Raw genomic sequence first — 23963 nt, 5'->3', positions numbered from 1 at the left:
CGTATAACTTGAAATTTATTTCTCTGCATGTTGTAAGTACAGTTATGGAAATCAACTTGTGGAAGAAAACGATAAACGATAAGTATGCGGTGCGAAGCACGAACAGTTTCAGGGTTGTAGCTACAGGGGTGGTAGCATGATTGAAGATGAAAGTTGTTTAAATTCAACTCTAAATCGTACTTGAAAATTGACTTAAGTTCGTCTCGAAACTAAAGTTTAAAGTTTAAAGCTTGTAGCGGAATCTATTTTAAAGCAATTAATTTTCTTATCGCTTATTATTCACAACCGGGTTGACAATTCTGAACTTTGTTATACAGCAAAGTTTCGTTAATTGGTGGTTCGTTAATTGGGCGGTTCGTTAATTGGGTGTTCGCTAATTGGGCTATATGACAACTTGAATGTCAAAATTGTATGGAATTTTCGAGTTTAGAAATTTCTAACAACTGTCAGTCGGCCCAATTAGCGAATCAGCTGGAGTGCAATCGTGGCCCAATTAACGAATTCAGGCTGTACATGCCTTTGTGCTCCAGCATAGGCACGCCTATGCAAATCGAGTTTTAAAGGCCAAAAAATCCGCTATGGACCATCCGACAAGGACCATCTACCAGTAGAGCTTTATCAACACAGCCGAGAAACGCTTGCAACGGCTCTCCACGGGGTCATTTCCAAAATTTGCGAGGAGGAAAAGCTACCGATGGTATCGAGTACTATGTATCACGACACTCTCGAGTCCCTTTGAGACGTGGCAAGGGTTGAGACAAGATAACGGTTTATCCTGCATGCTTTTCAACATCGCTCTTGAGGGGGTGATCCAATGAGCGGGCATTGAAATGAGAGGGAGACGATTTTTAGCAAAGGTAGCCAACTTCTAGGTTTCACAGACCAGGAACTTCGCAACAGTGGAGGCAATTTACGTCAGACTGAAAGCGGAGTTCGAGAAGATTGTAATCAGATTAAATGCATCTTTGACGAAATACTTGAAAGGAGAGGCTCAAAGAGACAAACATGCGACTCCCGCAGACGGTGGCATTTTAGAGAGAATACGCTTAATTTTTGTCATCAACGGGCTTCAGTATCTCGAGAGATAACCGCGGCTGTCGCCGGTCATCGTCCTCTTCGTCGACATCAGCATAGAGTCGGGGTGGCTCGTGCTGTCCCAAGCAGTCGTCTCCATTTAACTCGACCTGGTCGAGCCGTCTCATTAGCAAGTTGGGACCCTCTGCCGCGGCCGGTGGAGTTGTTGAAGAGAACCGTTTTCGTCGCTCCGTCACAAAGTTGCGGGCTACGATATCAGTGTCTTCGGGGAAGCCTAGGTGTTGGCTACTTTTACTGAAAATTGTCCCTCTCGTTTGGTTTCTTGCTCGTTGGATCACCTCCTCAAGATTGATGTTAAATAGCATGCAGGATCTGCAGTGGTGCGAGCTCCCTTGAAGCCCGTCTGATAATTCCTTACGAACCCTTGTGCTATCGGTAACAGCCGGCGTCTGGATCTGGATCAGGATCTGAGAAAGTACCTTGTAGGCGGCGTATATCAGCGATAAGCCACGATACTCGCAACAATCGAAGGCTTGCGTCAGTGCCGAATATTGTCAATTAAAACGTGGTCAATCTATGTGTTTCTGTCTGATTGAGTGGCCCTTTACGGTCATGTTCTTGGTGGTGGCAAAGACGATATCAGCATCTGTGGCTCGAGCAGGACGTCGATAAGACTCCATATACCTCCACATGGTAGATCTGGGCGTTGAAACGCCCGATGACGATCTTGCTATCATGTTTTGGGCAGTGGCGTATTTACGCTTCAAGTGCGCGTATAGTTCGTCCGTGTGCATTGTCAAATTCCGATGTACAGGATGATAATCCTTACGTTGAGGAACCGGTACATGACTATTAATGCTGTACTCAGCTCGAATACATTTTCATAGGGCTGTTACTGCCGAGGGGCAAGAAACTGTCGAAAATATATTACTTTTCCCTATGGAAATATTTTTCCAACCTTAATATATTGACCTTTCCCACCCATAATATAACCGAAAGCCCTATAAAGTTACATTTATTTATACATTTATAGGGTTTTAATAGAGCCTAATATATTAATATTATGATAATATTATGAAGTGTCTTGCCCCTCGGCTACTGCTAGATAGTATGACCATCCCTGAACTGAACGTACGTACCGTTGTGCCTTTCCTTATGCAGCGTTAAGACGCCAAATATGCGGCTCTCCAATGCGTCGGAGAGTACTCGAGTACTGCCTAAGTAGAAAGATAAACCATTAGCAGATCCACAGACCGAGTTTCCAATCCAATTCCAGTGCTTTCGTTACGTTAGTCTTATTTTGATTGTTCCAATTTCCTGCACGGCGGCACGGCTTGCGCTGTTAAGCTATTTAGCGTATTGGCGTAGGCACAACATTTTAAATTTTTGAGCCAAATTTACCTGTACGATAAAACAAAGTTAATGGAACTATCATTCTAATAAGAATAATTTAGCGTATTGTGTTTACTACTTACTTGAAATGAATTTGCTTCAGTGTATTATTAATCTGTCAATTTTGCCCTGTCATCGCAGGCCAGGGATACCAGATTTGCAGATTTGTCTGCAAATTGCAGATTTTTGGAACGGTCTTGCAGATCATTATAAATTTGCAGATATTTGCAGTTTTTCTGACTTTTATTGATTTGGTGCAGATTTTTGTTCGAAGCTCTTTCAACTTTCACAGACTTCCTAAAAAAGTGTGCAGATTTTCGCAGATTATTTTTAAACCAGAAAATTCGAGTAGCCAGAAAACTGCTCGATTTTTTCGGTTTTCGAGCAGTTGCAGACATTTTTTTAGAAAATATGGCATCTCTGTCGCAGGCAGATCGGCAGTTCGCAATTTGCATAGGCGAATAAACGCAAAACTAATGAAGCCCATGCGACTCCTACATTTGGCTGTCCGAACTAGGAAAATGATGATCAGTTACAAATTTTCGCTAGACGGATATACAAATCAAAACATTTTTCATTTAAATCTCAGTAAAATGAATATTGCGAACATTAAATTTTCTGCAGCAGGTTAGAAATCTTATTTAACAGCTAGCGCACTGGTGGTTGCAAATGAAATGTGTACTTAGGACAAGTAAATTGAGATCCGGATTTAGTTTAGGTGTGTGTGGTTATGTTTATAGGTTCGGGACCGAAAAATTTAGATCCAGATATATTCATGAAAGTGTTCTATATATTGTTTAAGGTAGTTTCAATGATTTTAAGCAAAATTTTAACAATATTTCATCCAAGGCATGTTGAATCAATGTCCTTATTGTTTAGTATTTATTATGTAATAAAATTATAAATGGTTTTAAATAAAATGCAGACAAATAAAATTATAGTAAGTATATATGTTATTTTCTAACCCAACCATAACATTTGATTGATTCCAAAGCGCGTATTTTAAAAAAAATTCACATTCGCTTCTTATGATTTTAGTTTTCTATGTGTTTTGACAGCTCGAAATAAAAATACCATCATTTTTACCGCGGCGCCAACTACTTGTCGAATGAAGCTTTTGTTCACCTATTTTTGTGTCAGATCTGAAATCTGAATCCGACTGTTTTTCTTGGAACGAACGTAGTTGATATTTATTGTAATAATTATTGTTTTCGCATAGATTCTAATTGTGAAGTAAGTTTTATAAAACGGTGTCCAGTATGGCTTCGAATCCCGCGGAAGAATTAGGTAAGCTGCGCAACTTTTTGCCGCAGTTTTCGTTGGTGAAAATTTCCTCTAAATGACGGTGCATTATTTTGCTGGAGTCGGACCGATTTTTTTTATGCTTGTGAATTACAGAACTTCTCGAGCGTGTCCTGCTTCGGTTGGGATGTGCCGATACGGACGAACAGCTGCAGAACACCGTGAACAAGTTTCTGACACCGGTGCTGATCAAAATTACGTCACCGCACGAGGGTGTCCGGAAGAAGGTGATGGAAATTCTGACTCACATCAACAAGCGTCTGAAGTCTCGGAATCAGATCCAGATTCCGCTCGGTCCGCTGCTGCAACAGTATCAGCAGTCCAGTTCGTCGTTTTTGATCGTAGGGTTTTGTTTGTGGGTCAGTATTTTGTGATGAACAATAACGTTGCTTTGTTTTAGAATTTTGCCATTATCTATATTACGATGGGCTTCCCTCGTATGACGGTAGAAGAGCAAACCGAAATGGCTCCGCAGCTTTTGAATTGCTTAGAAGGAAAACCAGAACCCCATCAAGACAAGTAAACGTTATCCGACATGCTTTTGAATTATTTATTAATTCCTTCATTACAGAATTCTAATGCTGGTTATGCCGCTGCTAGGGGAAATAAAAATTCCCGAAAATCCGGAAAACCGATCGGAGTTGTTGGGTTTGTCCGGCAAGCCGCACACCAAGCTGCAATTTCTGTCTATTTTGATGGATCTGCTGCTGTTACCCTACGGGACCATCCCGGACCGGGAAGTTCCTCCTGGGATGAGCAGTTACACTTTCAAGCGGGTTACCAGTGAACATTTGAAGGCGGAGGAGCTGGAGCAGCTCAAGAAGGGTATTGTTCGTATTCTTTGCGCTGGTATTTTCTCCGAGACGGAAACGTTAGCCCATCTGATTGTGGCATCGGCGGACACGCGCTTTTCTGTCGCTACACCGGCTATTGTGGAGCTGAATAAGATTTGCTCGTGGGTGTTCTTCTGCTATTTCTTTTAAAGAGTTTCGATTAATTGTTGTGTTTTCTAGGTCACTTGATTGGACAGATCCAAAGTTGTCAGCACCATTGTATACGTTGTTCTCCGGCAATGGTTCTAAGATTCCGGATCGCAAAACCAGCCCTGTGAGCACCAGAGTTCGTCAAAAATTGTTTCAGCATCTGTTGAAATGTCGAGGCAATGGAATTATCACCGCTAAAGGAATTCAAATTATTTTTGAAGCCCTTTTCGGTGAGAATACGAATCAGAAGTGCAAAGTACTTGCTCTGCAGTTTGCTGAAAAGTTAATCACGAAGTATGTTTATTATGATTTTTTATGATTTAAGTTCTAATCTAATCTAATAACACTTGCAGTGGCCAACCGGATTTGATAAATAAACTATCGAAGGTTCTGTTAACTGGGATCTCCAAGTTGATCGGTATTGGTTCGGAGGAAGTTAACGAGGTTCAAAATGCGGCGTATAATGCACTGGCACAGTTAGCCATAGTTTGTCCAGCAACGGTCAATCACGATGTCCAGCTGGTTGCGTCGTATTTTGATCATTTGTCGCAGGGTCCTGTTGAACTGCACTCAGCAATTAGAGATGCTTTGGTGGCTTTGGCACAGGCATTCGATTGGCGAAAGCAACCCAAAGGAAGCGAACCTCAAGAAGAGAAAGATCGTGCTATGCTGGCAGGCGGACGATTTGTTCCGAATTCGAATCAAATTTTGTTGCTCGGTTTGTTGGGCGAAAAGGCTGAATCCAAGTTGACCATAGTTCAGAATGTGGCATCAGTATTCTTAACAACTTGCTTCCCGGACTTTTACGTACCATCCAGATACTTGCTGCTAATTATTTGTGGTGAAAGTTCTCAATTAAGAGAAATGATGACCACCTATCTGTATGGAGTATCGAAAAAAGATCATCTAAACTATGGGTCTATTCTATCATACGAAAACTACAAAGAGGAGGAAGCTGATCATCCAGAAAAACCGAATCCGTTTTCGGCTACCAACGAACCAAAGCGAATTGTATTGCCATGCTTCCGTGACATGGTCGAATATGTGGCTGCCAAATCGGAACGTAAGACTGCAACGATCATAGATCGTCCGGGATATGGTAAAGTAAAACTACCGTACAATTTCGATACCTATATAGAGATTTTAGATTATCTACGACTGTGTCTTCTGTTCAACGCTGGTGTAGATACTGACCCCAGCGAGGACAAGGAAATGCTCAAATTGACTGGATTTCTGCAGAAATTCGCTGCTGACAGTGCCAACGAAGAGATTATTCGAAAATATAACGAGTTGATCCGCAAATTGGTTATTGTTCGCAAAGGTACCACCGAGCTAACCTGCCTGTTTGATCTGGTGAACGGCATACCGGAGGTTTTAGCGAAGGACAACAAAGATCTCCTCGGTACGCTGGGATCGTCTTTGAAGGAAATTTCCGAACCAACTCGGGCTCTGATCGCAAAAGTTTACGGAGTTTTGCTAGCGTACAACAGTGATGAGAGCGAGCTGGAAACGCAAATTAAAGAGCTGCTGGCTCTCACCAATAAGTCTCTGGAGAATCGTCATGGATCAATCCTAGCGGCAGCCAACGCGATCCACCGCAAGCTAATTCTCACCCCCGAGTTGCAGGATTGGAAAATCTTCAAAGATCTAGTTTCACTTCTAATCGCTCTGCTAAACGACCAGCAATCGCTACTGCAATCGGCTTCGATTAAAAGTCTGAGTCTAATTGGATCCACCTCTAAGCTGCCACTTGCTGCTTCCGCTGACGAGTCTGCTGACGAACCAATGGATACCAATCAAAGTGATCAGCAGCCGAACACAAAAACCAGCCTGTTTAAAGCCCTGCTAACCCTACTTCAGAGTGCTCACACGAAAGCCAAAATCCGCGAGGATGTGGCGCACTGTTTGGGATATCTGGCCGTGGGGGATTCGGAGTTTTTTGCAAAACGACTCCTGGAAGCCATGCTCGGATTACTGAAAATGAGTAAGGATCCGGCTTTGAATATTGCCATGGGACAAGCTTTGGTTTACACTCTACAGGGCTTGTCGAGTGGCACGAGGCAAGCCGACCGGGACACGGCCGGGAATGTCAGTGACGAACTGCTCAGTTGGTTTTTGATTGAGTTGGTTCGCAAGGTTAACGAACCGCACGCCTATCTGAAGCAGACCTGTGCCATTTGGCTGTTGGCGATTGTGAAGAACTGCAGCAAGCGTAAACCGGTGGGCGATAATCGACAGATTCTTCAATTGGCTTTCACGGATTTGCTCTCGGAGGACAATGGTACGTTTGGTAATGATCGTGTCTGGTGAATAGTTTCAATTTTGTTGTTGTTTTAGAACTCGTACAAGACGTAGCCTCCCGTGGTTTGGGAATAGTTTACTCCATCTCTAGTAATGATAATCAGGAGGAACTGTCCAATCTGTTGCTGGATCAACTGGTGGGTGGGCGACGGCAGGTACAGAAGGTTACCGAAGATACAAAGTTGTTTGAGGAAGGAATGCTTGGGAAAGCTCCCACTGGGTAAGTTTTTTTGCTTTTTTAACATAGAATAATGCTGGAACAACGTCAACTTCTCGTACATTCCATGTGGATATACACCTGTATTTTTGTAATTCTCCTTACCGAAGTTACAATTTTATCACCATCTTACCTTAGGGGCAACCTCACCACCTACAAGGAACTGTGCAGCCTCGCATCGGATTTGAACCAACCGGAAATGATCTATCAATTCATGCAGCTGGCCAACCATAACGCCACCTGGAACAGCAAGCTGGGAGCAGCCTTCGGGCTGCAATCGATTTCCAAGTCGGCCAAGCTAAAGATGGAACCATACCTGGGCAAGATTGTGCCGCGTCTGTTCCGCTACAAGTACGATCCGACTCCGAAGATACAGAATTCGATGATCTCCATTTGGGACTCGGTGGTTAGCGATAGCAAGGCGACGGTTGAGCTGTACTATTGGGACATTTTGGAGGATGTTAGTCGGAATTTGACCTCTCCGGAGTGGAGAACACGCATCGCGTGCTGTTTGGCTGTGCGTGACTTGATTAAGCGACACGCTGGGCTAAAGCTACGCTCAGAGGAGCTTCCAGCGAAGAAGACTGCCGATGCGGAGTCGGTAGAACCCATGGAAGTAGATGAGAAAGCAGTTCCGGAGCCGGAATTGGTTCTCCTATGGAGTCAGCTCTTTCGAGTGATGGACGATATTCACGAGGGCACTCGATTAGCAGCCGATGGCACGGCAGCTGCTCTCAGTAAAGTGTGTGTGGTTGCTGCCTCTAGCGACCGGAGCAAATCGGGATTGGGTGTGTCTAGCTCAATTATTCCACTGTTCTTGGAGACCGGAGTTACGCACACCGTACCGGAGATTAGAAAACTAAGCATTAAAACACTTTCGGATTTGATTGACTCAGCTGGAGCACTTATTTTGCCTCACTTAACCAGTTTGGTACCATGCTTGTTGCGTGCCACTGGTGAGCTGGACTCAGCGAAGTTGTCCTACATCTCGACAATGATGGCCGGTCAGAGTGGCACGCAGGAGGTAGTGGATTCGATGAGAGCAGAGGCTGCCAAACAACACTACACCATGGAAACTTTGTCGAAATGCATAAGACACATTGATTTCGCGACTTTGGAAAAGATGACACCCGCGGTGTTGGATGTACTTAAAACTGGCGTTAATTTGGGAACGAAAGTGGCTTGTGCTCATTTCATTTGTCTGATCAGCATCCAACTTGGGTCGGAAATGCAGCCACTGACAAGCAAGTACTTGGGCGTTTGTTTCAGCGGATTGTCCGATCGTAATGCTACGGTGCGAAAGTATTTTGCTTCGGCCATTGGACATCTGATGGGAACGGCCAAAGAACAGTCGATCGTTCGGCTGTTTGCCAAACTGCAGGAGCTGTATTTCGAGCAGCCATCTAATCGTGCGGTTCCACTAACGATTCAATCAATCAACAAGCGACATCAGGAGGTTCTGAAGGATTATTCTTCCAACGTTTTGCCGCTGATGTTTTTCGCGATGCACGAAGAGGTGACGGATGATAACAAATCCACTAACGAGCTGTGGCAGGAATTGTGGCATGAAATAAACACCGGCGATGCTGGGTTACGCATGAACTTGCCAACAATTTTGGAAATTCTAGAAAGTAAGCTCAATGATCCTTCCTGGCTGTTGAAGGCACAGGCAGGTAACGCAATCGGTACGTTAGCTACTAAGCTAAGCTCAAATCTTAATGATGAAGTAAGACTAAAGTTGATTGATTTGATCCTGGCCAACATAGCTGGCAGGACTTTTCATGGAAAAGAGAAACTTTTGCAAGCGTTGGCGAGTTTGTGTAAGAACCTGAAGAAAGACACTAATCACTACACTCGAATCATAGACGCTGTGATGAAAGAGTGCCGCAAAGAAGAGCCAGTCTATCGGACCCATGCACTGAAATCTTTGGGTAACATTTTGGACGAGCTGAAGGAAGATCGATTCGAGGAAGTTTACAATATGGTTTGGTACCTGCTGGATAAGCAGGACCTCTCGGATGACGATAAGGATGACAAGGAGGTGGTGTCGTCGGACGAGAAGAACAAGCAGATGTTGATTTTTGTCAACCTGAAAGAGACGGTTTGCGAAACGCTGGGAAAGGCATGGCCTGAGCACTCGATGGAAACGCAAGAGCGCTATCAGGTTCGATTCGTTCAAAAGTGCGTACAGTGCTTGAAGCTGAACACCCGGCAGGTACAGATATGTCTGCTGCAGTCGCTGGGAAGATTCCTGGAACGGCTACATCTGTTAAAAAAGGAACCGGCATCGCCGGAGGTGGAAGGAAATAAGGAGAAAAAGGCTAAAGTTGAGGCCGAGAGCAGCGATGCTGTTTTAGAGGACATCTGCAAGACGGTACTGTCGGCGATCGTGGAAGTGGCAGGTAACTAAGATACTAAAACTAAGGGATGGTTTCTTATAATTAAATATGGTAATTAATTGTAGGAATTCCCCACACCGGATTGAAGAAAGAAGCTCTGAACATAATGTTGATTTTGATCAATAAACTAAAGGCGAAAGATTCATCATCGCAGGCTGGTTCCGAGCTAGCGATGGTTCGACATACTTTCGAGCAGATCTCGACCTTGCTCCAGAAGGATGCAGCGCCAGAAATCAAGTGTCGACTGAAGGATATTGAAGATAAATTGAAGTAAATTATTGCCACTAAGCACTCGAAGCAAAATGCGCAAGTAAATCTCATAAAAATTTATTCCCAATCACCAAACTCATTCAGTGAATTTACAACAGAATAAATTTCGTAATTCATAACAATGTGCGATGTGTTGTGCAGTGAATTTAGAAAATATGAGAAATATTCAGAACCGTGTCTTCGGAACGTTCTCGAGGAGGTAAATTACGGCAGTCAAAAGTACCAAAGGGCTATGGTAAATCTAGAGCTAAAACATGCTAAATGACAACGATCTCGCGGAATCTCCCAAGCCAATGTGAACCCAATTGTTCTTCGTGGCATGTTTTGGACTCGCATGGGGAGAGTTATCTGGAAAGGGGCGTGAAATATAGTCCTACCCTAACTAGCGACTCCTCGTTGATCTAAGTCAAACGATGGCGCCCGAAGGCCATATCTGAAAATGCTTCATGTACATGCTGGAGTAGCTATCTAAGCTAGGAGGTGTGAACTTGAGCACTTGTTCCCCAGGTGAGGGGCGGCTCAAACAGCGTCTATCTCGGAGCGAGCGGCTGATCATCACGTTGCATCCCGCTTGCTATACGTAAGAAGCCAGATCTATCAGCAGGATGTAGGTATCGCAATCCCGGTAACGAACCACGAAAATGAAAATACGGAACGGATCAATCGGTATAGGACACAGCAAAGAGCAAGAAAACGATTAATGGATAACGATTGGAAACTTGGTACCTGAAATGTTCGAAGTCTCCATGAATTGGCACGAGCTGGTTTGTTTACTCGAGAGCTACATCGATTCGGAGTGGAGATCGCTACTATAGAGGAAGTTCGATGACCAAATTCTGGAAAAAGGTAGTTCCGTGCAGTCGATCCTATTGCAGGCACTTCTTTCATGTACCATATCTACTGCAGTAGGGGTCAATCCCGGTGTAGTGGTTAGCATTCACGCCTCTCACGCCGAAGACCCGGACTCAAATCCCAACCCCGCAGAAGTCACGAATGACCTAAGCTGTTAAAATGACTATAATAAAAAAAAAAAATAAAAAAAAAAAATAAAAAAAAAATGCTGCAGTGGTCGTAGAAAGGCAGAGCGTGTAGTCTGTTTCGTAGTGTTGGGGAAACAAAAGCAACGAGTTATCCGGTGGAGGCCCGTAGATGACCGAATGTTTGGGTTAAACATTAAGGGAAAGTACTTTAACGTATACGCATCGACAAAGGATAAATCTGATGAATGATACCTAGGACGAGTTTTACGACAGGATCTAGAGGACCTATAAAGAGTGCCAAAAACATGACGTGAAAATTATCATTGGTGATGCAAATGCTTAAATCGGGAGGGAGAAGTTCTTCCGTCCTGTCATTGGAAGACATAACCTTCAACTGTCGTCTATTGATAACGATCTGAGGCTCATAAACTTTGACACGGTCAGAGAAAACACCTGGAGGCACCGAAATGCATTCGCTAGCACTCAGATCGTTCATGTCCTGATCGACGGTCGACATCTTTCGGATGTCATCTATTTACTGTCGCTTCCTGGATCCAATATCAACTCTGACCGCTACTTTGTTGTGAGGAAAATTTGCGAGGTTGCCGAACGCGGCCAAGGTTCGTACTGAGAGGACACTGCGTTTCAACATCCAGCGGTTGACGGCAGATGACGTGGCAGGGGTATACGCCATTACGCCAGGAAGCTCGATCGTTGAATCGCAATACAGCAAGAAGAAAGGGAAGAAGATATAAGTGGGATATGTAGGAACTTCCATGGCCAATTCCACACGCACGACGTGTGGAAGACAACTGGTTGAATGCCAAATGACATGAAAAGAACTAGGCCAGGAGTCGCATGCTCACTGTGGCTACATGTCAAAACAGAGAAAGTTATAGAGATACTAGAGGCAACTAGTGAGCTGAAATACGGTACGGCTGCTGGAAAGGACGGTATTCCTCCTGACGATTGTCACTTTTGCTTTGATAAAATGCATGAAAAATATTGAAATTTTAGTTGCTTGAAACTTTATTAACTAACAACTCAGTAGAATAATTTCACCGTTTAACATAACTCCACGAGGTTAGTTTTCCATGATCTTTAACCTCGACGTTCAGCTCCTTCAGTTGATCTCTCATCTGGTCGCAAATCTCAAACAAAGTACGATCTTTACTTTCCATTGCTTTGTTTCGCACGCTTCCTCGAATCTTTACCAGGGCTTCGATCAACTGCTCCGCAGTTTTGCCGGCTTCATCCGCAGTCGTCACTGCTGAGTCATCGGCAAACGACTGCAATCCAAACATAGCAAGTTTATCGCCGATATAGTTCCTTACACCTTGCACGGCTCCGCTTTCGGATGCAGTCACAAGCTCGGACTCGATCTTTTGGTTGATCGACCTATTAACAATGGACGCCAAATCTCCCAGGCTTGTTACCACGCTGGCAGTGTTGAAATCATTCCCCAGAAATTCATCTACTTTTTCGTTCACTTCGGCGAGTTTTGTCTGCAGCAATACGGCATCGATGGAGGTTGCTGGCTTTATTCCCACTACATATGCCCTGGAATCTTCGAAAAACGATCGTAACTTTTTTAGTACATTCGTCGCAATCGTCATTGTTTCCGCGCCATACTCAATCACGCTGCGGTAGTGCGAAAGAAGGCAGAGCATTCGGAACTCGTCTGCGGAATGCTCAGCTAGTAGCTGCCCAATGTTGATAGTATTTTTCAGTGATTTAGACATCTTGTGAGTTTGGCCTTCCAGATGCAGTTGACCGGTGTGAATCCAATAGCTAACCCAATCCTGGACCTGGTGGTAGCAGCAACTTTGTGCTTCCTCGTTCTCGTGATGGGGAAACCGTAGATCCAAACCGCCCGCATGAAAATCAAGTTTGCTTCCAAAAATTTGCGTTGCCAGGGTTGAACACTCGATGTGCCATCCAGGGCGACCCGGGCCGAACGGGGATTCCCAAAATGGTTCCCCTGGCTTTGACGCTTTCCACAGGGCAAAATCGGCGGCATTTTTCTTACTCTCGACCGGGCCGTCTTCCGAGGGGATGTTTTGTAATTTCCCATACTGTGGGTATTTCGATGTTTCGAAGTACACTGAGTTGTCGGTGGATCGGTACGCATAACCGCTGGACAGTAGTTTATCGATAAATGCGACTATAGCTGGAATATGATCGGTGACACGCAGAACGATGTCTGGCGCACGGACATTCAACCGAGCGAGGTCTGTCCAAAACTCCTGCTCGTAATGGCGAGAGATTTCCTGCCAAGGGCGGCCACGTTCAGTGGCCCGTCGGATGATTTTATCATCGATGTCGGTGATGTTCATTGCTGTCACGAGATTCGCACGAAAGTGATGCCTCAGGATACGTTGCAGTATATCGACTCGCACGTAGCAGCTAGCGTGGCCAATGTGCGCCGAGTCGTACACGGTTGGACCGCAAGTGTAGAACGTGGCCTGGGCAGGAGCGGTTGGCAGTTGTAGAGGGATTTTGCTCTTAGTTTTACAGGAGTAAATTCGAGGTGCTGCATCGTAGGTTGGTTTTGAGCAGAATGGCCTTGTGTGTCGTAAATGCGTTATAATTTTCTAAAATGAATAAAGTTTTTGCTGTTATTGATTTGTGAATTGCAGAATGATGCAAAAAATTCGTTTAAAAATGTTTAAATTGTTTTTAAATATATATTGCCTTTGCATTGTTTCAATCTTAATTTTACTAGATAAATAATGGTCAAATTAACGAGAGCTTATGAAAATATGCTCGTAAATTTCCGTCCATAACTTTTTTCAAATCCTTGAATGTTGCCCTGAATACGGCCCTTTGGTATTCAATGATGCGAAGCAACTATCACTTTATTAAAATTAAAGCAAATTTTCCTTGTAAAGCTAAGGTTTTTGAAACTAGCTATATAACATATTACAAATACTTACAGCCATTTGTGTTTTAGTTGGTAATAAATGCAGATTTAGTCTGATTTTTCCTCAATTTGCCAAAAAACTTTAAGAACTTGTGTTCACGAATCAGATAGCACGGCTCACATCTCTCAGGATTTGCTAAACGTAAACAAAATCGTTCCTGTTTTCAACTTTGATAACTGTCAAAATCATCTGGACAAAAAAAAATAAACCACCGGCGCGCGACCAAAAAATACAGAAAATTGTGCAATTCGTTGGGAAATTTCAGGTATTTTTCGCTAATATTTTGTGCTATTTCAACCAAAACAATTTATCGTTCTAGCTTTACGACACCGCCCTCAAAATGATGCGATACGAAGGAAGCGAGGAGCTGGCGGATAAAACTGCTTGCGCTAAAGTACGGGCTGACCTTAAAATGTGTCTCTTGGAGAGTGATTGCTGCAAAAAGGTACGATTTCGGCTTTAAATGTATGCACAATGTCCGCTTCAATGAGATTGTGTTTTGTAGGAACACCAATTACCCCGTGACTGTCTCAAACGAACGGATGCGTCCGTTCCGGATGAATGCCATGCCCTTCGAACGACGTTCTTCGAGTGCAAGCGATCGCTGGTAAGTTATTGATTGTTGCATTTTAAACAGGAAACTCAGATATGCAAATTGCTCTTATCAGTTGGACAATCGGCAACGTTTTCGCGGACGGAAAGGCTATTAAAAATTGGTGCGGAAGTAAAATTCATTGCAGGGCTTGTTTGTTTGTACGGTTCGTAACATAGGAATAATTTTGGGTAGCTTTATGAATAAAAATATTTAAAATTGAGACCGTTCAGTTCTAATCCCATAATGGCATTCTTCAGAAATAGAAAAACGATATTAAGCTACTGAAAAAATTTAATCAAATTAAAAAAATTCATTTTATTTATTCTTAATTTATAATTTAACTCCAGCTATGTTCGGACAGTGATCGTTTTCCAGTTGAAATTTGTTCAAGTATATCATTTGAACTATCGCCAGCGGTTTCCGTAAATATCCTGTTCGGATTCGAACCACTATCACCACTCAAATCCAAATCACTTAGCGATCCAAGCGAGAATATTTCAACCGGTTTTTCTTTTTCCACATTGTTGGAACTTTTTTCATCGGCATCAATGATGAAATCCGAAAATGTTTCTTTAGTAATTGCCAATAATTCACGAGTGTTGTCAAGAATGGGAATTTGACCGGTACGTTGTGGACTAGTTAATTCTCCGTCGGATAAACCTTTCAATTCGGGACCGCTCGACGATTCGTCCAGGCTTTTATCTACCGTTTCTGGTGGTTCGATAGTAAGTTTTACAGTGTACGTTTCCAGCTTGTCTGCCGAGTTACTGGACGATGTTCCTTTGGAATAAGTTTTACTCATTTGATCTAACTTCTGCAAGTTTTCTTCAATACTTTTCTTCAGATTGTTTGTGTCTTTTGCGAGTAGCTCGCTCAGTTTAGATTGTGCCTGAGAGGGTTCAACGGGTACTAAATCGATTAAATTATAATCCGAACCTGTGGTGCCATTTGAAGCCAGTTTAGAGAAAACATCTCTAGATTGTGGTCTGCCACCAATATCGGTCGCTATATTTTCCGGATTTTTTCTATGAGTAACAGAAGATTGTTTTTCTACTTCCACTATAATTTCCTGTGCTGCAGGTCTATTTTGTGCAAAAGAAGTATTTATTCCAACATCGATAGCTCTGCTATATTTGGGAAAATCATGCACCGTACTGGTCGTCGCTTTTTTCAGATATTTGTGGGGATCAAAATTTTTAAACGGATTTTCAAAATAGCCTCTATATGCGAGATCACCATCATGTAATGTTGGACGTACTTCTTGGACAATGGGAACTTCTCGTGAATGATCATTCAATTCCAGTAGTTCACGTTGGTTCAGTTCTAACTTCTCGTCGTTATATTTCTGCCAGATTTGTACTTTTTCATTGTTCAATTTTCGTTTATCCTCACGTTGTTTCTGCAGGTAGTTCTGAAAGGAACGGTTTATTTTGTCACTCTCACTCTCCAGCTGTTGGATGGTTGCTTTGGCGTTGCGTACAATCGTTTGAGTCTCATCCTCGAACGTTGCCAGTAATTGCCGTTCCACATCCTGAAGAACTGCCAGCTTCTTTTCCTTTGTTTCGGCTGCTTTTAACGACTTAAAGTATTGACTTTGTCTGATTTCCTGCTGATGCAAGTCATTTTTTAATGTGACCAGCTTTTCGTCCACATTCTTTTCATGCTGATAGAGTCTGTTCAATTTCTCATCTATCTTTTTCATATAAAGTGCACTTTCGTCGCTTTCGCTGGTCTTGTTTGTCGGTTTAGGTGAATGTCGGATTTCGACCGGAACCGACACCTCTCGAATTCTCTCAGTCATTAGGTCCTCCAACTTTGATTTGTATTCCAACTCAGCACGGTGAATTTTTTCCGCATATTTTGCCTCTAGCAAAGCCTTTTCTTTATCCATCAATTTAAGTATTTGTTTTTGCAACTTTGCCACGTATTTCTTCCCATGTTCACTATTTTTCAGTTCATTTAAGAAATCTGTGTATGATTTGGGACCTGGTGTTTGCACCTTCTCTTCTGGTTTTGATGCTTTCTCGGTTTGCTCGGCCACTTTCGGTTGTTCCGTTTGCTCTTTCAGCTTTTCTATTAAAGTTTCAAAAACTTTCGAACAACTCTCCAATCTACCGACTAATTTTTGTACGTTCTCCGTACAAATTCTCAACGATTCGGTCTGCTCGTCACGATTATCTTCCCCGTGATTTTCACTATCTTTTAACAATTCAAATCGCTCGATATTTTTACTTACAAGTTTTACTTTATGCAATAATTTCTCCACATTCCTGTGCAGTTTATCCACTCCAAAGCCATCCAGCAACGATTTGGTCGCATCTTTTTCCGTTTCCGCTTTATTCAGTCGCTTGATTTTCTCCTCAGAGCTTCTAACTGAGGCGAGCATTGATTTAAAGATAATATACAGCAGCGATTTGCCCGATTGTTTTGGTTTCGATTCATACTTTTCGATCAACTCGCTGGAATGTACAATTCCAAGAGCCTCGAAAATCTCCTGCAGCTCGATGCGACTCAATCGAAAATGGCCAGATTTTGTAAAATCGGGCAGCGTGTTTTTGAATGGCACCTCATTGCTGAACACCGACAGCGAAAAGTGGCAGTTTTGGGTGTACAAGAACTCGGCTACTAGAGTGTTCAGCACCAGAACAAGCGGCGACAGCATAATACCTTGATGGGTTTGCAGCTTTAGGGACATCTTTCGACCTACAAATAGGATTAACTTATAAAAAATGAATGCGCCGATGAGACAAAGGTTTACCCAAAGCGGTGCGACTAATTTGGTCGATTAGATCCTTTTTCATCTGCAACTGTAGGCTTTCGTGTATTCCGCGCTCTTCGATCCACGTTTTGATTTGCTCTCGGAACTCAGAGTTTGTAATACGGTCTAAATCTATAAATTCGTTCTGGTCGTCCATATTGGGGCCAACTTAAACCATAGTTTTTTAAGTTTTTTATTTTCTTTATTCCGGTAATCGATTTACCAAGTGTTGGTAGTTTATTTACTGAATGTTTTGTCTAATGATTTGTTTGTATTTTGAGGATGCATGCGTTGCTATAGCAACGGAATTTACAAACGCACATGGTACGTTGTATGCAAGCGCCGATATGCACGATTTTCACCAAGAGTAAAAGGTGTCCCACCATCAAATTACATTTCGGAAAAATTGCTCTACAAAATTTTGTAGTTGACCGATCCTTTTCAAATTTTCAAATTAGTAAGCTTTTGGCACATTTATTTCATTTAACTTCAATACCATAACCGTATGCTTGTACCACACGCTTAACTCCACTCATAAGGTTCTGCGCAACATCCGGCTGCAGCTTTTTCTGCACGGCAACCCACTTTGTTTACATGATTTCCTCAGATTTGACGTCCTTGAAATGCTTCCGTAGTGCCTGCTTCATAATAGCTCAGTATTTTCCGAGGGGCCTTAGTTCTGATGTGTTGGGGGGGTTACGTCCTTGGGTACGAAAGTGACTATGTTGGCTTCGTACCACTCCAGGACATCCTTTGAGTAGTGGCACAAAGCTGGATCCGGCCAGAAGATCGTAGGGCCCTCGTGTTGCTCCAATAGAGGAAGCAAACGCTTCTGTAGACACTCCTTAGAGGTCGATCTGCCCGTTTACAATCTTGGTACTCACGAACGGCGCACTCCGTTTGCTGCATAAGCAGATCGCTTTCCCAATAATGTATTTCTTGGCAAACTTTGAAAGTTTCTGCTTCCTTACTTCCTTCGGAACATCAAACTTGTGCTGGGCGGTAAGAACAGTAGCCTCGGAAGCTGCCGGAAGTCAGCTTTGACGTAAGTCTCATCATCCGTGATGAAATAATGAGGCTTCGTCAGCATCTGGGTGTACAGTTTCCGGGCCCGCGCCCGTGACTTTCCCACCGTATTTTGCCGTTCATCACGATTTAGATCCCGGTCTTTGCCTCTTTGAACGAAATACTTGGACTTTTTGGCCACACCCTGACCGAAGCATTGGGATTCCGCTTAAAACGCTTTCACGACACGCTTGTGATCCTGATCACTAATAGGAACATCCATTCTAGCCGCATTTCTAATTCCGATCGATGCTCAGAATGTCGTAGTAAAGTTTAATCACACGACTCACTGTAGACTGCACGATTCCGAGTTATTTTCCGATATCCCGATGCGAGAGTTGAAGATTTTCAAGGTGCTTGCACAAAATCAATTCGCTTCGCGATCTTGCTTTTTGGGTGACGCAATTTTTTCCAATTTTCGAAAAACTGACAGCGTTAAAAATACAGTGTAAACAATACATTCTATACTAATTCTTCCCAAATTTTCAAGAGAAAATACCCAATGGGTAATTCTCTACAGCGTTTTTTCCGTGATGCAATTTGATGTGGGATACTTTTTAGTCAACTCCTATGATTCACGCAAACCTTTCAAGGAGTTATCTACAATCAACTCGATCTTGGATCACTCGTCGTAATTTTCCAAGGATCTCAGTAGTCACAAATCGCTTTCGACCTGGTCGAGCCATTTTGCATGTTGAGCCGCTCGGTTCCTGCTGCCTGTAAGGTAGTTGAAAAGAACCGTGGGAAGCACGCGTTGGTCTCCTTTGAGCATCTGCTTCTCATATATTTGGTTTTCGACGAATTAATTTTTAACCCAGTGGTCTTTTTAGCCTTTTAGCTTTCAGTCTAGCGTAGGTTGCTTTCGCCATCGCAAATTTGCTGGCTGTGGTATCCAAGCCATCTGCGATGCCTAGTATTGAGCTACCTTTACTAAAACGTGTGCCTCTCGTTTCGATGTCCGCTCGTCGAATTACCTTCTAGAGCAGCGGTTCCCAACCTTTTTTCGGTTCGCGTACCCCCTGACGGATTTCCCTATACTATTCTGAAGCGAACTAAAGTTTTGGCGTACCCCTGGGGGTTCGCGAACCCCCATTTGGGAACCGCTGTTCTAGAGCGATGTTGAAAATCTTGCATAATAAGCCTGACCTGACCTTTTCTCTACGCTCGCTGTGTCTCGGAAGAACTTGCGTGCCTCCGAAATGCCCATGAAACACATCACTCGATTCAATGTACCTCTGATTGGTCGCATCGATTTGTCCGGAAAACCACGATCGTGCATTATATGGCATAGCTGGTCTCGATCAACTGTATCATATGCTACTTGGAAGCTAATAAAGATGAAATGTGTGGGCACCGGAATGCTATGGCGGGACGGCTTTTAGAAAAGCTGTCTGCTTGTGATTTACAGTCCAGTTCAAACGAAAGTACATCGAACCCACGCTGAAAGATTCCGGCAAATTTATGGATAGACCAGTCTTAGATTCAAATGAGTTTAGCTCGCAGAATAGACCAACTTCGTGTTTTTGTCTTGACCTTCAATGAGATCGGGCATATAATTTACGGTGGTTTTTTGCAATTAACGTATGGAACGGTAGAAAAAAGTAATGAAACCAGGGATGGTTCGATCACTGACTCAATTTTGATTCATTTGACAGTACCGTCTCAGCCGAGCCAAATATGACAATGTTATATATGGGACATTTGTAGAACTAGTTCTAATCTACAATTTTTCTGAACAAAGATTTGAACTCATTAGTGACTAAATGAACGTTCATTTAGTCACTAATAAAATACTAGCATTATAGCACCGTAACTACAAAAGATACAGCAAATCTTTGTTCAGAAAAATTGTAGATTAAAACTAGTTCTACAAATGTCCCCTATATAACATTGTCATATTTGGCTCGGCTGAGACGGTACTGTCAAATGAATCAAAATTGAGTCAAAGTGATCGAACCATCCCTGAATGAAACAAAGATATTGATACAGTTCTGAACAGAACGGGAATGAGGCGTGAAGGGGAAAGAGCAGAAAATTAGGTCAGGGATGGTCATTGAAGCAACACTTAAGAAGTTGTGTGTCGTTTCTTAGTATCCAAGTTGGGGGATTCGAGTATCGAACCTACCTATAATTGAAGCCTAATATATCCGGATTCGAACCCACTCGTCCTCCCAGGTCCTGTGGATCGCCGATAGTGATAAACCTTTGAACCACAGTTGTGATGTGAAGGCTGTAATATGTGTATCCATTTGGGCAGCCGAAATGGGTTTTTCTATAGTCTCGGGAAAATCTAATCACCTGCACCTGCGTCTGGACAAGAAAAGTATCCCCGAGGTGAAGATAGTCAAGAAGAGGTGGAAGAATGGAATACAACTGCTGCGGAATCTAGGACAGAGGATTCCAGAAGGAACGAGGAAGACGTTGATGTACATTGCCATCCGGTGATTTTCCATGGATAGGGCATTGTCAGCAGAAGCGAGAATGGTGTCCGCAAAATATGGATCGATGGATCAAAAGGACCCGGCCCCGATCAACTACCTCCCCTCGTTGTGAAACAGTGTGCTAATGCTCTCGCTTATCCTGTAAGTATACTGTTCAACCGTTCAGTTGGCGAGAGGCGCTTCCCAGCTATTTGGAAATCTGCTTCAATCACACCGATTTATAAATCGGGTTCGTTTAACGAAGTAGAGAACTACCGTGGGATCTCCATTCTTAGCTGTCTGTCAAAGGTCCTTGAAAGTATGGTACATGATTCGCTCTACCAATCTGTCAAGTCCATAATATCTGCAGAACAACACGGCTTCATGAAAAACCGTTCGACCACTACAAACTTGCTAAGCTATGTTTCGACTATTGTGGATAACATCGAAAAACGACAACAAATCGACGCTGTATATGTTGATTTTGCCAAGGCGTTTGACAAGGTTCCACATACTCTGGCGGTTGAGAAGTTTAGGAGAATGGGACTACCTGAGTGGCTGACAGAATGGATTCTGTCGTATCTGACGGGGCATAGCTCAATGGTGAGAGTTGGCGGGGCGTGCTCTACTCCGTTCCAGATTCAGTCCGGAGTTCCTCAAGGCAGTGTCTTGGGACCTTTGCTGTTCGTTCTTTTCATCAACGATCTTTGCGGAAAATTGAAATCCCCGAAACTGTTATACGCTGATGACCTCAAATTTTACAGTGTAATCACAACACTAACAGACTGCTGTGCGCTCCAAATGGATATTGACGCGCTCATTGAATGGTGTAGAGTGAATGGGATGAAAGCTAACGTCAACAAATGTTGCATAATCTCATTCACGAGGGTACGTGCGCCGATGGTTTTTGATTACATCATGGAGACAACAAGTTTAGAACGTAAAGGCGTTGTGAAGGATTTGGGGATTCTCATCGACAGCAAACTGAAATTTGTAGAACATATCTCTTCCGTTACGGCTAAGGCATATGCAATGTTAGGTTTTCTGAGAAGGAACACCAATTTCTTTGTTGATGTTTATAGCCTCAGAACACTTTACTGCTCGCTCGTACGCAGTGTTCTCGAATATGGAGTGCAAGTTTGGGCACCATATCACGCTGTTCACGTCAACAGACGCGAACGAGTACAAAAGCAGTTCATCCGATATGCTTTGCGGAATCTTAATTGGAGAGACCGAACAAATCTGCCACCATATTTAAACCGGTGTATGCTGATCAACCTACCGACTGGAAAGTAGACGAATACTTCTCCAACGTATGATAATATTTGACGTGTTAGCAGATCGCATTGACTGTCCAGCTATTCTTGAAAAACGACGATTCAACGCACCGTCACGAGTGATGCGCCAATCGGAGTTCTTTCGACTATCGACTCACCGCACGGCCTATGGAAATAACAACCCGCTGGAAGTTTGTTGTAGTCGTTTCAACGAAGTTTATCATTTGTTTGATTTTGGCATGTCAAAAAATGTGTTTAGATTAAGGATTAGCGGTTATTAGTACTAAGTAACATGTCTGTGCGAAGATCGAAGATGAATAAACAAATTAAATTGAAAATAATAGAACCAGTCTACAATGACATCCTGCGAATCCAAGCTGGAGGAGAAGAAGGCACTATCCAATTTCGATGGAGTATGGCCGATAACCAGACGAACTGAGATCTCTTTTGCGAATCTTAGAGACATGAAGTTATCACCGGTGAAACTCTTCCCAGTGTCAATCAGGAGGGACTGGAACTCTGCAATACCCACGGCAGACTGGTTGATTAAAGGTCAATTTAAAGTAGGTGAAGCACTAAGTGAAGCTAGGGTGCTCTTTACGGGTTTCGAACGAGAAAAATGCCAGGACTTTACCCACGTGTTCACGGATGGCTCTCTGGATGAAGATCCGACGAATTGCTAATGGTTGTTCTATCCTTTCTGTGGAGGCTACAGTTACAGTTGTTATTGCTCTAAAGTCAAGTGTGAGTCGGGACAAAACAGTGATCTTCACGGATTCAGCAAGCTGCGTTTCAGTAATTCAAGGGAATATCACCAACCATCCTTGGATCAGAGCGGCTCAAATAGAAATGGAACGAAAGGATTCTGTATTGTGTTAGATACCATAACATACCGGTATCCCAGGAAATACCGAAGTTGAAACGATGGCCAACAAAGGAAGAGAAAACGAAATAATTATTCCCAAGATTCCAGCAGTGGACAGGATTCGATGGCACAGGAAGGTTCTGGAACAGCTACGTAAGTAATCCTGTATTAAAATATTTTTGGAAGAAAATGATCCTTCGGTTTTTTTCTTTGTTTTCAGCATGTTTTATTTCAAATCTGTTTTTTTTTCGTACAATTTTTGAGAATCCTCTTCCCCAGTTTTACTGGATTTAAAATGTGTGTCTGTTGTGTTCGCAGGTTCGAACCAATCACTGACGCTGGCGTGCTCCGGTGTGGGATACGTGTTTTCCTGAACTTTTTCAAAGTTTTATCAATTAAGTTTCTTTTTGATCATCACTGATTGGTCAGTGGACTAGATTTAGTGAACTATTTACTTTTCAGTTGGGACAACTCTGGTATCTGATCACGCCAGCAAACAAATTTCGGAAAACATGTTCGTTTTTTTAATTTGGTTATTTTTTCTCGCCTTAAGTCTAAAGGAAAAAATTTAAAATTTCTTTTAGCTAGTATTTGATCCGTTTTGCTAGTTTGCTTTATATCTTTTGTTTTGGAAAGTTATCTAAGTTTTTTTTTTGTCATAGTAGGTTACTGGTTTAGAATCGAAAGTTTGCCGCCTCTCTATGCGTACAGCATCTCTAGGGTTAAATGGTTATGATTTTTTAGTTCCACTTTATTTATTTCCGAAAAAAATCTGCGACAAGCTCCGGCTATATTTTTTTCTCTACAGAATTGTTTAAAGGTGTTGTTTGTCTGTGTTGTGGATTGTGGACTGACTGTGTTGGCACTACACTAGCCAAGACGCAAGTTTGCATGGGTAGCGAGGACTAAAAAGTTTAAAATTGGCAAAGATTTTTAAAATCTTGCCTTTGGGTGTTTTTATTACTTCTCGTAGGTAACCTTTTTCACTTACGGTGTGAATGATTTTTCAGCGTTATCACATATCACAGCATTGAATTTAATAATTATGTTTTCGAGAACGTTTCGCTATTTGCTTGTTATTGATAACAGTGACTGTCTACGTCATAACTTTTCTGTTATAATGTTTTCTCATTTGCATTTAAAGCTTCAATAGATGTGTGTTAATGAGAAAGGTATCCAA

At 42.7% G+C, this 23963-nt stretch overlaps 4 protein-coding genes across 4 annotated transcripts; 2 read left to right on the top strand and 2 right to left on the bottom strand.

The window, feature by feature from the left end:
- The first annotated feature begins 3599 nt into the window (after nt 1-3599).
- On the top strand, nt 3600-9994 carry LOC128738936 (proteasome-associated protein ECM29 homolog). Its single transcript, XM_053834431.1, has 9 exons — nt 3600-3714; nt 3826-4070; nt 4130-4248; nt 4301-4684; nt 4743-5006; nt 5066-6993; nt 7050-7233; nt 7369-9632; nt 9695-9994. Exons 1-9 carry the CDS (start codon nt 3687-3689, stop codon nt 9901-9903), a joined length of 5625 nt encoding a protein of 1874 aa, XP_053690406.1. The 5' UTR covers nt 3600-3686; the 3' UTR covers nt 9904-9994.
- A 1943-nt stretch (nt 9995-11937) lies between these two features.
- LOC128737477 (probable cysteine--tRNA ligase, mitochondrial) lies at nt 11938-13918 on the bottom strand. Its single transcript, XM_053832119.1, has 2 exons — nt 13816-13918; nt 11938-13473 (listed from the first exon to the last, which is right to left on the bottom strand). The coding sequence occupies exons 1-2, from the start codon at nt 13819-13821 to the stop codon at nt 11938-11940; spliced, it is 1542 nt and encodes a 513-aa protein (XP_053688094.1). The 5' UTR covers nt 13822-13918.
- A 69-nt stretch (nt 13919-13987) lies between these two features.
- Nucleotides 13988-14585, top strand: LOC128737812 (cytochrome c oxidase assembly factor 5). The gene is made up of 4 exons (XM_053832549.1): nt 13988-14068; nt 14123-14248; nt 14309-14410; nt 14472-14585. Exons 2-4 carry the CDS (start codon nt 14144-14146, stop codon nt 14511-14513), a joined length of 249 nt encoding a protein of 82 aa, XP_053688524.1. The 5' UTR covers nt 13988-14068; nt 14123-14143; the 3' UTR covers nt 14514-14585.
- A 150-nt stretch (nt 14586-14735) lies between these two features.
- Nucleotides 14736-17313, bottom strand: LOC128735115 (centriole and centriolar satellite protein OFD1). Its single transcript, XM_053829609.1, has 2 exons — nt 17157-17313; nt 14736-17101 (listed from the first exon to the last, which is right to left on the bottom strand). The coding sequence occupies exons 1-2, from the start codon at nt 17311-17313 to the stop codon at nt 14736-14738; spliced, it is 2523 nt and encodes an 840-aa protein (XP_053685584.1).
- Between the last annotated feature and the right edge of the window lie 6650 nt (nt 17314-23963).

Source organism: Sabethes cyaneus, chromosome 2 (assembly GCF_943734655.1).
Source record: "Sabethes cyaneus chromosome 2, idSabCyanKW18_F2, whole genome shotgun sequence".
NCBI lineage: Eukaryota > Metazoa > Arthropoda > Insecta > Diptera > Culicidae > Sabethes > Sabethes cyaneus.
Note: the sequence above shows the minus strand (reverse complement) of the source record. Positions and strands in the feature narration are given on the sequence as shown.

Coding starts and splice junctions, on each gene's coding strand:
- LOC128735115 (XM_053829609.1), bottom strand. CDS start 17,313: ATGGACGACCAGAACGAATTTATAGATTTAGACCGTATTACAAACTCT. Junction 17,102..17,156: donor AATTAGTCGCACCGCTTTGG/GTAAACCTTTGT, acceptor TCCTATTTGTAG/GTCGAAAGATGTCCCTAAAG.
- LOC128737812 (XM_053832549.1), top strand. CDS start 14,144: ATGATGCGATACGAAGGAAGCGAGGAGCTGGCGGATAAAACTGCTTGC. Junction 14,249..14,308: donor AGAGTGATTGCTGCAAAAAG/GTACGATTTCGG, acceptor TGTGTTTTGTAG/GAACACCAATTACCCCGTGA. Junction 14,411..14,471: donor TCGAGTGCAAGCGATCGCTG/GTAAGTTATTGA, acceptor TGCTCTTATCAG/TTGGACAATCGGCAACGTTT.
- LOC128738936 (XM_053834431.1), top strand. CDS start 3,687: ATGGCTTCGAATCCCGCGGAAGAATTAG. Junction 4,249..4,300: donor CCAGAACCCCATCAAGACAA/GTAAACGTTATC, acceptor CCTTCATTACAG/AATTCTAATGCTGGTTATGC. Junction 5,007..5,065: donor GCTGAAAAGTTAATCACGAA/GTATGTTTATTA, acceptor TAACACTTGCAG/TGGCCAACCGGATTTGATAA.